Source organism: Epinephelus fuscoguttatus, linkage group LG15 (genome assembly GCF_011397635.1).
Source record: "Epinephelus fuscoguttatus linkage group LG15, E.fuscoguttatus.final_Chr_v1".
NCBI lineage: Eukaryota > Metazoa > Chordata > Actinopteri > Perciformes > Serranidae > Epinephelus > Epinephelus fuscoguttatus.
The window spans coordinates 1,289,190-1,304,003 of NC_064766.1; the positions used below are offsets into that span (position 1 = coordinate 1,289,190).

General features: G+C 40.5%; 1 protein-coding gene across 3 annotated transcripts in view; it reads right to left on the reverse strand.

Annotated features, from left to right (window-relative positions):
- The window catches only part of LOC125902800 (junctophilin-1-like), a 160,532-nt gene that overhangs the window by 60,551 nt on the left and 85,167 nt on the right, over positions 1–14,814 (reverse strand). For all 3 annotated transcript variants that reach the window (XM_049599413.1, XM_049599412.1, XM_049599414.1), the window contains exon 2: positions 5,672–6,431. In XM_049599413.1, the coding sequence (XP_049455370.1) occupies positions 5,672–6,431 (760 nt within the window). The remainder of the gene's footprint in view (positions 1–5,671; positions 6,432–14,814) is intronic.

Genomic DNA, 14,814 nt, shown 5'->3' on the forward strand with positions numbered 1-14,814 from the left:
TGATATCTTTTTATGAATGAATAAATGTATATAGAACATACAAAACATGATTACACACAATTCTTCCAGTTTATGTGTACACCAACATACCATAAACATATATATATATTCCCTTCTTCTACCCTGTATCTCCTTAAGCTACACTTTCAACCTGTTCCGCAGCTTCACTTCACATATAGAAATACAAAACTGCACACTATGATCAAGATCATCAATGCAAAGTGAAAACATTGATTGATAATATCATGATCTTTAGGATACGCCTTTTTAAAAAAAAAAAAAAAAATCTGTATCACTGTATCACAGCAGGCAGACAGCAAGCAGCCAGGAAAAAGACAAGGAGGATAATGATATATCCTCGGGAATAAATAAGCAGGGTGGCAATATTATCGATTTTAGAGAAAATACAGGTCAACATACAGCACACATGCGTGTGTGTGTGAACAATGCCATTACGAGATAAAACAGGACACAAGGTTCCCTGGCTGGACAGACATCTCACTCCACTACCTTCTTACTACAGCAACATCAGCCGCTCTGTTTCAACAATGGTAGACTGAAAACAATGTTCATGCGGACTGAAATTCAACCGTGCTGTTCTGTTGGGAGACGCAGTGACTTAAACCAACAGTGAGTAATAAAAATAATAATGTTACATGTAATTTGTTAAGCTATGACTAGAGGGGAAAAAAAGTCTGCTAGGTGCTAGGCTACCTTATGCAGTGTAAACATGCTTAAAGGGACATTGTGTAGCAATTTCAGTTGTTTATTGGCAAAAATCGATGTCTGCATTCATGAATATGTCATCATTGGTATATTATTACATCCACCAATAATCTGACTTATTCTCGTAAAAGGAGAATTTCAGATTTGTTTGTACATTGGGCGGGTAAGTTGTTTGGGGGGTTCCATAATGTTTCGCCATCTTGAAAATACATCCGCCAGCAAGGGACATATAGCACTACCAGGGAATGGCCCCGCCTTTGGCGTTTTCATTGAGAGCCAGGCCAGTGGTGTGTGACTGAGAAGCCGAAGGAGAGGAGCAAGAGGCACTTCGCTACTACCCCGGCACTACTGCAGCATAAAAAAGTCCCACTCTATGAGCATAATCCAGGATCATGCATATGTAGCATCACGGGAGACGGAATCCTCATTGCCAAGAAAGCGCAAAAGGGAATCAAAAAGGCAATGTGACCGGCGAATTCAAAAACAAGGGTCAACATCGGGGTAGCCTTTCCCAGGTGGAAAGAGCTGCTGAAGAAGAAAGGTAATGCAATCACAGGCCAGCGCCGCTTAACTCATCCCATGTGCTGTTTTATGTGTGTAAGTCTAGTCAGTGTAAAGTAAACTTTACTGCACTTATTAATTATGTGTTGTTCTTATCTTTTATGGCTGGTTGTATTAAATAGGCAGATGATATCGCCTCATATCGATCACAGGCCCCTTAATCACATCACAATAAAATCAATCATACAGAAGAAACAGGTCAATTAACTAAACTCCGTAACTGCCTTAAAGACATAAAAACCTGGATGAGCACCAATTTCCTGATGTTAAATTCAAACAAAACTGAAGTTATTGTTCTTGGCCCCAAACAACTCAGAGAGTCTTTATCTGATGACATAGTTTCTCTAGATGGCATTGCTCTGGCCTCTACCACTACCGTGAGAAACCTCAGAGTAACATTTGATCAAGATTTGTCTTTTAATTCTCATTTAAAACAAACCTCAGAGACTGCATTTTTTCATCTGTGTAATATTGCGAAAATTAGGCCTATCCTGACCCGAAAAGATGCAGAAAAATTGGTCCACGCTTTTGTTACCTCAAGGCTGGATTACTGTAACTCTCTATTATCAGGTAGCTCTAGTAAGTCCTTAAAAACTTTCCAGCTAATTCAGAATGCAGCAGCATGTGTACTAACAGGAACTAAGAAATTAGATCATATTTCTCCTGTTTTAGTTTCTCTGCACTGGCTCCCTGTAAAATCCAGAATTGAATTTAAAATCCTACTGTTAACTTATAAAGCTTTAAATGGTCAAGCTCCGTCATATCTTAGAGAGCTCATAGTGCCATATTGTCCAACCAGAACACTGCACTCTGAGAATGCAGGGTTACTCGTGGTCCCTAAAGTCTCCAAAAGTAGAACAGGAGCCAGAGCCTTCAGCTATCAGGCTCCTCTCCTGTGGAATCATCTTCCTGTTACGGTCCGGGAGGCAGACACCGTCTCCACATTTAAGACTAGACTTAAGACTTTCCTCTTTGATAAAGCTTATAGTTAGGCCTGGCTCAGGCTTGCCCTGTACCAGTCCCTAGTTAGGCTGACTTAGGCCTAGTCTGCCGGAGGACCCCCCTATAATACACCGGGCACCTTCTCTCCTTCTCTCTCTCTCTCTCGTATCCTATTACTGCATCTCGCTAACTCGGCCATTCTGGATGTCACTAACTCAGCTTCTTCCCCGGAGCCTTTGTGCTCCTTTGTGTCTCTCAGATTAACTCATATCGCAGCGGTGCCTGGACAGCGTGACGTGTGTGGTTGTGCTGCTGCCATGGTCCTGCCAGATGCCTCCTGCTGCTGCTGCCATCATTAGTCATTCTTTTACTGTTATTATACACATATGATTATTATTGTCACATATGTATACTGCCAGATATTAATATATACTTTCAACATATTGTACCACAGTAGCCAGAACTATAACTATAATATTATTGCTTTCATTAATGTTGTTGTAAGCTACTGTCATTACCTACCAACACTTACCCCTGGGAGATGCCACAAGAAATGTCCAAACATAATGAGGAGAACTCTCCCCACTTCCCAATTGTTGCCTTTTACTTAAATATGTTTTAACCCCATATCATCAAAGTATGTGTCAAAAAGCTTTTTTCAAAATCAATAAATAACCCAACTCCATTTTTTGGTGACCTTTAGAGTTTGAAATTTCTTCAGTTGATTCTATAAATGTCAGTGATGTTGATCTGTTTGATATAAATTCATATTGATTATCAGTAAATAATCTGTGGACACCGAAAAACAGTGTTACCAATTCAGTATCAGACCAAATATCTCCCCTTCTGTTCCTGAAATGTGACACTCAGTAATGGTCAGAAAAATGTTTTATGCAGACTATTGTAGTGTCACAATAAGCTGACCGATCATGATATTCTATTGGTTTTGAGAATTTTTGAGTTTTGGCCAAAAACTTTTTTTTTTTTTGGATGCATGGACAAAGTATGTACGTACGGACAAACAACTCAAAAACAACATGCCTCTGGCTATGGCTATCGCTGGTGTGCAGGCATAAAAAACAGAATATGTGGCCATTGTTTGACAGGTGAGGCTGAGACAGAGATGTTCTTCCTCCTACCATGTAAGAAATTCAATAAAATAAGTGCTCATTTTAACAAGTTAACAACTCTATTCAACTCGAACTAATTTCAGATTTCAAAGAGCTTAATGACCTCTCAAAATTAAAAATACTCCTTGTAGAAGAACGTATCTTGCTACCCAATACGTATCAGCATGCCATAACCTGAGGGACAGTGAATCACCATGACACACACACACACAGACACACACACTTTTATTTATGTATGTGAAAACAAGGATGCTTCACAAACACCTTCCCCCCACAGCACAGAAGATCTACACAATCAGCACAGTTTCAAATTCTAATTAGTTAATTCCAGAGTCCTAGTATGTTTGTGTCAAATTTAAGGGAAGGTCTTCATGAGGTATCACGTTCATGAAATGAGACAGACACAAGGTCACAGTGACCTTTGACCACCAAATTCTACTTAGTCCATCCTTAAGGCCAAGTGACAGTTGTGCCAAATTTGAAGAAATTCCCTCATGGCATTCTTGAGATAACGCGTTAATGAGAATGGAACAGATGGACGTCTGTATATATGTACAGACGGACTGTGGTAAGGTAAGATGGATGGAAAACCCCAAAACATAATGGCTCTGACCACAGCTATGGCTGGTGCGGAGGCATAAAAAAATGAACTGAGAGAAAGACAGGCAGATAGAGAGAAAGACAGACAGATAGATAGGACAAGAGAAAGAATGAGACACACCAGCCAGAAGCCAATCAGAATGTGGACCAGTATCTGGGGCATGAAAATGCTGAGTCATTGTTCAGTAGAACTGCTGATAAGACCCAGAGAAGTACTACTTGAAAAAGACATCCAAATTCAAAAATTGCACACTGTATTGCTGAAATGTATTCACTTTGTGCCTCCCAAGACTGTGCTCAAGATGTTGACATGTCATTTGAGTGAATAAAATAAAAATGACTGAGAAATCTTTCTAAGTCTCTAAGTTGGGGTTTTTGCTTAGAATGTAATATTACCAGCAAAGGAACAGAAAGCGGATTACTTGTTGCACTGGGGCACGTAATTCAAAATATGTAAGTCCTATTGATAAAATGGGCACAACATCTGAAAAAGGACAAAAATGTCAAAGTTTTGTTGTATAAATTGTGTACGAAGAGTGGGAATTGTGGCTGCTACAGGCGTTTAAGTCAGAATTTTTTGTAAGAGCAGAAAGGCAGGAGGGTCTAAAGCGGGTGATGGTCATGGTGGGTGGTGTCATCAGTGAAAAGTGTTAGAATGAGAAAAGATAGCACACGTCCTTAAGGAGTTGAACATTTTGATATCTGGGCAGCTGTGGCTTAGGAGGGCAGCTGTGGCTCAGGAGGCACAGTGAGTCATCCACTAATCAGAAGATCAGCAGTTCGATCCCCGGCTCCTCCAGTCAACATGTCGTAGTATCCTTGAGCAAGATACTGTACCGCAAATTTCTCTTGATGGCTGTTCCATCATCAACAATTTTCTGGAGGAAAACTTAAAATATGAGTTCCATTCTCTTAATTTTGAATTTAAGATTGCCAATGTTGTTCAAGCTTGGAAGAGAGGGCAAGAATGTTTGTTTAATTAGTACTTTTTTTTTTTTTTTTTTTTTTTTTTTTAAATTTTTCAGTTCTGATTATATATGATACTATCCTTTTAATGCTGTCTGAAGTTATGTTTGCTGGACTCTGGTTGTAGCTTGCTCTGATGTTATGGTGTTTTGTAGGCCCATGTGGGCTAAGCATGACTGCTTGCACAATAATAAGAATTAATTAATTTATTTATTTATTAATTCATTTATTCATTCATTTACTATGCTGATTATATAGCAGTGTATCACACTGTATCCTTTATTACTCATTTGAGCTCTAAGATGTTGGACTAAACTGACAACTATTCAAAATGCAGTGAATGAACACCGTAAAGACTGATTACTGTGTTGTACACATAACTATAGAAAGTACAGCTCAAAGTAAAAAAAAAAGGAGATCCACTGTCTAGCTAGGTTGGATGAATAAATCATCTTTGTTTTCTTTTCCAAATAGGACTGACTAACGTAGAGGCTTATTTTCAACCTGTCTAATCATCTGACTGCTCTTTTCAGTAATGTCAAGAGCAAGAGGTATCCTCATGGTGTGAGGGTTTAAGATGCCTAACCATGTAAATGCAGCATCTACAGTACAAGTCAAGCCAAGGGCCTTTATATGCCCCATTACAGTTGTCAGCTCTCTACGGCACCCTTTTTCATATAAAAGCAGAAAACCAAGAGGGTGAAATTTTTTTGCTGTCTAAGAGGATTGAACATCTAAAATTTTACCTGGAGATGGCAATCTCTACTTTAGTTCTGGCAATAGCTGCTGCTCTCACTGCTCCCTCCATAGCTCGATCCACCTTCTGTTTGGTCTTGGTGTTCTTCAGTGGGATCAGCTGCTTTCTGATGCCCCGGGCAAGCACATTGTTCTTGTACTTTCCTTCTTCCTTGGTGCCATCAGGAAAGACAGTGCAGCCATAGCCATGGCGCTTATTGTTCAACCACTCGCCTTCGTACTTCATGCCATTGGAGCGCTCAGAGACACCAAAGCCACTGCGCTTGTCATTTTTCCACTCTCCCATATAAGACTCAGTGGTGGTGGCATCCACATTGTCCTCCAGAGGCAGGTAATCATCACCCAAGTCTCCATCTCCATAGCTGATAGTTGAGTTGGCATCACTTGAACTGATGCGGCTCATGGTGGTGTCACTGTGTGCTGAGCTGCGTTTACTGGAAATCGATGAGCGTGAGTCTGATTTGCGTAGTCTCTGAAGGCTCCCAAAGAGGGAGCCACGGCGAAAAAGTCCCTTCTTTTTTTCTGAACCTTCTCCGTCTGAGTGGAAGTTGAGTACAAATCCACCTCGTGTACCAGCAGGGCTGTCAGATAGGCTGTCACGCAGTACTGTACCATTACTCTGCTCACTGCGGAGGGAAGACAGTGAAGTTCGTAGAGGTGAGCGGATGACAGAGGCCATACCGTATGGAACACTTTGACGCACGCCATATCCATGACGCATCCCACCAGTCCACTGACCCTGGTACGTACCTACAGCAAGAGCAGAGGGAGGGAGAAAGATGACAGACAGTAAGTAAACTGGAAAATAAAGATTTTTTTAAAAAAATGAGAGAGAGACAGAGAAGTGACAGAATCACTACTAGATTGCAGAAGTCACAGAACAGCAACACCCATGGAATACAAGCAGGCCTGGAATTTTATCATTTTAGGTGCAAGGCCACTTGGCCTTTCATGTTGTCCATTTTTTGAGGGCACAAAGGCCAAAAGCCAGGGCAGCAAGGCCATAAAATAAAACTATCTGTGAAATGAATAAATAAAACAAGCTCAAGTAATAATAATGAGTAAAATAACTAATAATGTGATTTATTTAATAGTACTAATAAACCCAATGTGTTTTAAATATAGAACAACCAGGTTTATGTATTTATACGCAAACAATCTTAAATATTAGACCTAAATATTTTTTGAGTGTACATGATAAACTGATTCACTGAATAAGACTGGCTTACAATTATTTTTGATGTGTTGTTAGATAGCTTACAAACAAACAAACTACAGCAAACTGCAGCAATTACTATTTCAACTGGGCCGCATTTCAAAAGCAGATAACTTCGATGGGCCACATTTTTAGCATCGAGCAACCAATTCACTTTATTTTTGCATACATGTACAGTATATATCTATATATACAGGCATGGCCCTCGTCAACATAATGCAGAAACAGACTAAAAAAGACCTATCAATCCACAGAAGCATAATAAGTGACATTAACAGTATCTAATAAGAAACACTATCTACCAGTATCTCCCTCTCTCCTCTTCCTCCACACATACACTTGCACACACCTCACCTCCTGATGTTTTCCTTATAGGTCAGTTACACAGGATATAGTTTTATACAGTCCTTGGCAGCAACAGTAATGTTTACAACAACAAAGTCACTATTTAAAACCCAATAATATCTCACTGGAATATAAATATTCCTCCTGACATCATAATACTGAATGAAGAAAGTCACGTTATCTCAGCATGAAGACAAACATCAGTATCAGTCACTCGTCCTGGTCTCTGTCCCTCTTCTACTGAGGACACTCACTGTCTGCAGGTTGGCTGCCTCAGGTACATGTTCAGATAAAGTGTTAGCCTACATACAGACAGCTTTCATTTTAGTTTGTCTTTAACACTTTGCTGTTAGCCTCGCGAGCGCAATGTGCTTGTGTTGACCGCGATTGTAAATCATAATAGCGGTGAATGAGAGAATCATATTTCAACGACAGAGCGGGTTGAAATATTGCTTTCTACATGCTGATCACATGTATTGATAAAGTATTGGCTTGGCTGGCAGAGGTTTTATTGCACTTCCTCACAGTAATAAGCATAGTTGTCGTCAACTAGAGTAATGTTGAAGTTATATTCCCTTCATCTGCACCGCGGCCTCTCTGCTGTTGTCTGACTTCACTCTGTGTGTGTGTGTGTGTGTGTGTGTGTGTGTGTGTGCGCGCGCGCGCTGTGAAGAGGAGGTCAGCCCTGACGTGCAGAGAGCAGAAGAGAGGCTGCAGAATGATGATGAAACCGAACCTTTAAAAAAGTAACGCTGATAATGGCAGAGCTTACTATTATTACGGTCTTGATTAAATTTGCCTTGGGTTGTTTAATACCGGGTCTCGGTACCAATCCCCGCCCGGGCACTGGGCGGTGATAGATTGGAGTCAAACTGTTGTTATAGCCCGTCCGAGCGGTTCATGCCAGCCTCGAATCAAACCCACCACTGGTGATGTACGCATCGTCTCATTTGATGTTGCCCAATAAGAATCCAGAATGTCATCAAAAGACGCATTTTTTTTTCTCAAAAGACACAGGTGTCAAAGCAGTGTTGACAGGAAAGAAGAAGAGAAAAAAAAGGCAACATCACCCGGGACAGTGCAGGCGGGGCATCAAGGCCACTGTAGCCTTTGGGCAGATATTTTTTTCAAAGGTACAAGGCCAAATTGAGAGGGCACGAGGGCCATGGCCATACCCTGAACAAGAATGCATGATGCATGTGCCTGTGGATATTCTCATTTATCCAGGTCATAGTTATCTCAAGGCAACTGAATCGAACGCAACTGGATTTAGTTTTGTCTTAGAAGACATATCACCTCTTATCCAAGAGGCTTCATCAGTTCATGCTTGTGTGACTAGGCTGGAACTAGTCTGACAAACTGGTGTGGAAAAACCCAGGTGTTTAACCTCTGAGGAGGCCAATGATGTCACTGGTTCGTTAGTGCTCCAATGGTGTGTCAACGACGGTCGTTGAAACTCCTGCTGCACTGGTGGTCGTTGGAGTCATTAGAGTCACATGAGGCCATTTGTGAACAGCTATTGTTTTTAGAGGTTAAACTGTTAAATCTCCTGAGCAAGGATGAATGGACAGCATTATAGGTGGGGGATAGGTGGTGTCGCAGACCTCCTCCTCTACTGAGAGATGGTTTTTCCGATTTCACATGGATGGCTTATTTTACACCTCTTTCAAAACATCTGTCTTCCCTGTCCAAAATGTGCACATTGCTGTCTTCAAAGGAATGTACTTTCTCTTTGAGGTGTAAATAGATAGCTGAGTCTAGTTAGCCCTTCTGTGTTGGACCATGCGTTTGTTTAGTGGTTGTTTTGTTTCACCAATGTACAAGTCTGGGCATTCCTCACTGCACTGGACAGCGTACAACAGGTGAGTTTTTCAGATACCCCAGACACATAGGGGATGACAATGTTATTGTGTTTGTTCTTTTCTTCATCACCCACCTTGTTCTTTCTGGAACAGGCTGCTGTGTTCACAAAGGTCCAACTGGGATAACCACAAGTTTTTAGAGCCTCCCTCAGATGTTCAAGCTCTTTCCCTTGGGCTTGAGTACTGATAGGTACGTTATCTGCTCTGTGTTGTAGGGTCCTTATAACACCTAGTTTGTGTTCCAGTGGGTGGTGAGAATCAAACAGTAAGTATTGGTCTGCGTGAGTGGGTTTCCTGTATACCCCAAAGTGGAGGCCTCTGTCCTCTGTAGGGTTGGGATCCGGATCTTTTTTGGAACCAGGTCCAAAGTTCCGGTTCCAGAACCGGTTGCTAGATTGTGTGGAAAAAAAAAAACAAAAAAAACAAACAAAAAAAAACCTCACATGCATTTCCATTAGAGTGTGGCACGGGCCGCATATTTCTGTCCAAACCCGACATTATTTAATTACTAAAGCACTGAGTTTGTGTCACACAGTTGTTATGATTATGGGCTATTTAACAGGCTGGGCGTGCGCCGTGGGTGCTTAGCGGAGAGGGAGACCTCCGTGTTTGAGACGGGAGCGGGCGGCGGGGGTCCAAGGTTTCCAGCGAGGGGAGAGGGAGAAATATAACAAAATAAGATAAAATAGGAAAAACCTGTCTCCCTCTTTTATTTAATTTTCAGTGTTTAATCAAGGCAGAGGCTTCCAGCGAGGGGAGAGGTAGAAACAAACAGCCAATGTGTGTGTGTTCTGTTCAGGTGTTGTCACGTAAATAACAGTGCCCAAGCATGAATGCATATAAGTATTTTTTAGTACATTGCTGTGGATAATTTGAGGTAATAGTGTTACTGTAGAAATCAGAGAATCACTTTTGTTGTTATATATTCTCAGGGAGATGATACAAGACTGATACTAAATCTGAAATACACCCCACACACAAATGTGTATTTTCATCTAATTGTACTGTGTGCAACAGTTAGAATAAAGTTTTTGTATTAGTGTGATTGCATTTGTGTTTATTATATACTTGTTTAAGTATAGCAAGTATAATGAATATAATGTAGGAATCGGTAAGGAATCGGGCCGTTAAGAAGGAATCGGTAAGGAATCGGAATCGTTAAAATCCTAACGAGTCCCAACCCTAGTCCTCTGTAATGTGTACGTCAGAGTCCAAGGAGGGCAAACTGTTATCCTTAACATCTTCTCTTGTGAACTTGATGTTTCTGTCCACTGAGTTGATGTGTTCTGTGAAAGCTTGCACCTCTTGAGTTTTGATTTTAACCCATGTGTCATCCACATATCTGAACCAGTGGCTTGGTGCTGTTCCCTCAAAGGAGTTCAAGGCTCTGTATTCTACATCCTCCATGTATAGGTTAGCCACAATGGGTGATACTGGTGAGCCCATGGCACAGCCATTTTTCTGTCTGTAAAAATTGCCACTGTATTTGAAATAGGTAGTGCTCAGGCAGAGATCTAGTAGTTGGCATATCTGATCTGGACTGAGCTTGGTTCTGTCGTGGAGGGTGTTGTCATGTAGCAACCATTGCCTGACTGTTTACACTGCCTCCATGGTTGGAATGCAAGTGAACAGGGAGGTCACATCATAGGATACCATGGTATCATCTGGAACCATTTTCATGGAGTTTTGAATATGGTGGAGCGTATTGCCCACCAAGGAAGCCAGGGTGTTGGCTACATGTTTGGCAATGTTGTATGTGACCAAGTTTATGCTGCTGACAATGGGTCTGAGGGGGGCCCCTTCTTTGTGAATTTTGGGGAGCCCATATATGCACGGGATGGTATCTTGGGGGTACAAATGGTGATATTGTAGGCGATCAATGGTGCCCTCTTTCTGTAGTTTTTGTAGGCATTCTATTGTCTTTTTCTTGTAACCACTGGTTGGGTCTCGTTTCAGAGTTTCGTAGGTGTTAGTATCACTGAGTAATGTAGAGACCTTATTGTGGTAGTCAGATCTATTAAGAACTACCGTACATTTCCCTTTATCTGCTGGAAGGATTTTAATGTTTGGATCCTTGCTCAGGGATGTCATGGCTTTTTGGAAGGGACAATGCATATTGATAAACTTTCCTCAGTAGTGAGATTGGAGGGTGCGGGATTAGCATTGGACAGAGCTGCTGACACTTTTAACCTAAGCTGCTCGGCTTCGGTTTCTGTCAAGTTGTTTTTCCTTATAGCTGATTCTGTAGCTGTGATCAGATCAACTATAGGTAATTGCTGTGGTGTCACGGCAAAGTCCAGTCCTTTGGCTAAGACCCCTCTCTCTGGGTGGGTAAGTTCCCTGTCTGACAAGTTGTTTACCCATCTGTCATGCGTTTCATCTTGTGTGGGATTGTCAGTTTTTTGCCTCCAAGTAAGGATTTCTTTCTTGTTAGTGTTGCTTCGTATTTGTAGGTTATGGAAATTCCTTTTTTGTCTTTCTTCGCTCTTGGTATGTTGAGATAGTTGTGCTTTCTTAGTGAAGTCAATGATCTTTCCAAGGTAAGAGAGATGTTAGTTTTTGGAGTAAGTGGTAAGCTTTCAAGATTAAAGACGAAAGGTGATAGAGCCTTTAAGGCTGTTGCACCAAAATGGTGGAATGCACTATCTCATGAGCTGAGAGCGGCCTCTTCCGTGGACATTTTTAAAAAGCAGTTAAAAACACATCTGTTTAGGCATGCATTCCATTAATTGTCCATTGTATCATCTCTGTATTTCGCTGCACTTTACTTTTTATTTGTTTTTGTGTATTTTGCATTGTTTCTGTTATTGTATTTTTTGTATTTTATCTTGTGAAGCACTTTGTGAGTCCTCTCTGTGAGAAGTGCTATATAAATAAAATTTACTTACTTACTTATTTTCTCCTTCAGCCCTTCAATGCCTTTTCCATGACCCTGTCCACTCTATAGCCCTTCATATCGGAACATAGGCATAGGCTTGTTGGTATTAGCCTGTTTTGTCTGCATCTCAGATTAAACCGTAGGTGGTTTCTGTAATCTGCAATTTTCCGAGCCATCCTTTCATATTCCCGCACCATTTTAAGGGTGTCAACCCCAAATTGTTCTGCAACATGCCTGTGGATATTCTCATTTATCCAGGTCATAGTTATCTCAAGGCAACTAAATGGAACACAACTGGACTTAGTTTTGTCTTAGAAGACGTTTCACCTAAATACATTTTATAATCAATGACTTTGATTTGATTGATTTTGATTTGAGGGTTTTACATTTAAAAAAAGAGAAGAAAGCAACAACAAAAGACAACAAAAGGTTTGTTCAAAATGGAGTGGGAATAAAACTTTGACATAACTACGGGTGCAACAATTAGTCACTCAACACAAAATTGATCAGCAACCATTTTGAGGGAACAACTGATCATTTGTCGTTTTAAACCAAAAAAAGAAAAAAAAGTTTAAGTTTCTCATAAGTGTGCGTCCATCTCCAATTTTTCATAACTAGTACAGTGACAGAGGTGTTAAAATGCTCAAAAACATTATAGGGCAACAAGGTCTTCATGAAATCCAATAGCTACAAAAGTCTCATAACCTCCTGGGCACCTCTTTCTTTTTATATTTTATATTTGCAGTTGTGTGGCAGCAGTGCATGTTCAAAGTGAACCATGGGGAACTGATTTAGGGTCATCTCATCACTGCTTGGAGACTGATTGCTTGTTGCAGAAAACCACCACATGCACTGTCAGTGACGGAATGGCTCTCTTCTTATGAGAATATTGCACAGCAGGAGCTTTCTAAAGCACAATTACATTATACCAAAATAAAACATATTGCTTCCTGGTCAAAACTACTAGTGAAATAAGTGTTAATAATAAAATTTTGTGGTTAACTTTTTTTTTCCAGTTTTATTTTCATGTATTTTGCCTGTTTGTTTACTTGTTGAGGATATTACACATACATATCATTCATATACATAATACATTATATGTACATTGTTCCTTTACGTCATACAACCCTGATTCCAAAAAAGTTGGGATGCTGTATGAAACCTAATTAAAAACTGAATGCAATAATTTACAAATCTTTTTTGCAGAGCTGAAATAATTTTATTGGCTGATGTGGGCTTATCACAGACATATTGGTATCTGCTAACATGTATTCTGATAGGCGCCGATATGAAAACTTTTTTTTTTTTTTTTTCTTTTTACATAACATAAAATGCAAAAAACAAGGCTTAGGGTGATTTAGAAATTGTTTCATTGCATAATCTGTCCTGCAGAGTGAACTTGGACTCCATTGTTTTCAATGCTCTCACCTAGGACTGCAGTCTCCTGGTCGACTAGTCGATTATTTGGTCGCTATGCTCTCGTCTGACCAAATTTTCATTGGTCGAATAATCGCCGTGTTACTTTCATAAGGACAAAAAGTGCTACATCAACAGCTTTCCAGGATTAATCCATTATTTCCTGCGATGGGGGACAGGCTAAATTACCTGTGAAAATGGGGGTGTTTTCAAAACACCCCCGTTGTTGACAGAAAGTTGAACTCGCCCACCCTCACGCTCAGCGGCGCAGTGACCCAGACCTCCTGTCTGTTTCTGTAAGCTGACACCATTTCCCTCAGTGGAAACGAAGCTTGTATTTACTTGTATTTCACAGATAAGAAACAATAAGTTGTGAAGACAGTAAAGCCTAATATGAGCAGAGGAAATCTCCGCTCGTCGCTAAGCTAATGTATACAATGTAAAATGCCATAGGCTGGCGCTAATAACATTAGCATGTTGTATTTGCTTGGAAAACGTGTTTAGTATAAGAAGATTTTGTTGGTGAATGTTGTGAGTTGTAATAGAGCCAAATTATGTACCGTTACATTTGTTAAATGCTGCTGTTGTCCATGGTTTTTATATGAGAAGAGGAAATGATCGCTAGACGCTAGGCTAATTTATACAATGTAAAACGCCATAGACATATGCTAATAATGTTAGCATGTTGTATTGGTGGGGGAAATGTGCCCAGATAAAGACAAGTGTTTGTCTGTCAGTTCTGCGATTTATAGTGAAGCCAGTTTGCATACTTGTGTATGAAACTGTCTCTATTAAGCCATATTTAATGTGTGTTTTGAACCAACTATATAAATAAAGTTTGATTTGAACTAAACTTTACAGCACACAACAACACAGTCTACACAGTCTACAACTACAACAAAGTCCTACACCACTGACTAGTGTTTTGGAGGTGTAACTGCAGAGTGACAGAGTTCTGTAAAATCCAGAATTGAATTTAAAATCCTACTGTTAACTTATAAAGCTCTAAATGGTCAGGCTCCATCATATCTTAGAGAGCTCATAGTGCCATATTATCCAACCAGAACACTACGCTCTGAGATTGCAGGGTTACTCGTGGTCCCTAAGTCTCCAAAAGTAGATCAGGAGCCAGAGCCTTTGGCTATCAGGCTCGTCTCCTGTGGAATCATCTTCCTGTTGCAGTCTGGGAGGCAGACACTGTCTCCACATTTAAGACTAGACTTAAGACTTTCATCTTTGATAAAGCTTGTCATTAGGGCTCAGGCTTGCCTTGTACCAGTCCCTAGTTAGGCTGACTTAGGCCTAGTCTACCGGGGGACCTCCTATAATACACCTGACATCTTCTCTTCTTCTCTCTCTCTGTCTCCTGTCCTGTTACTGCATCTTGCTAACTTGGCCGTACTGCATGTCACTAAC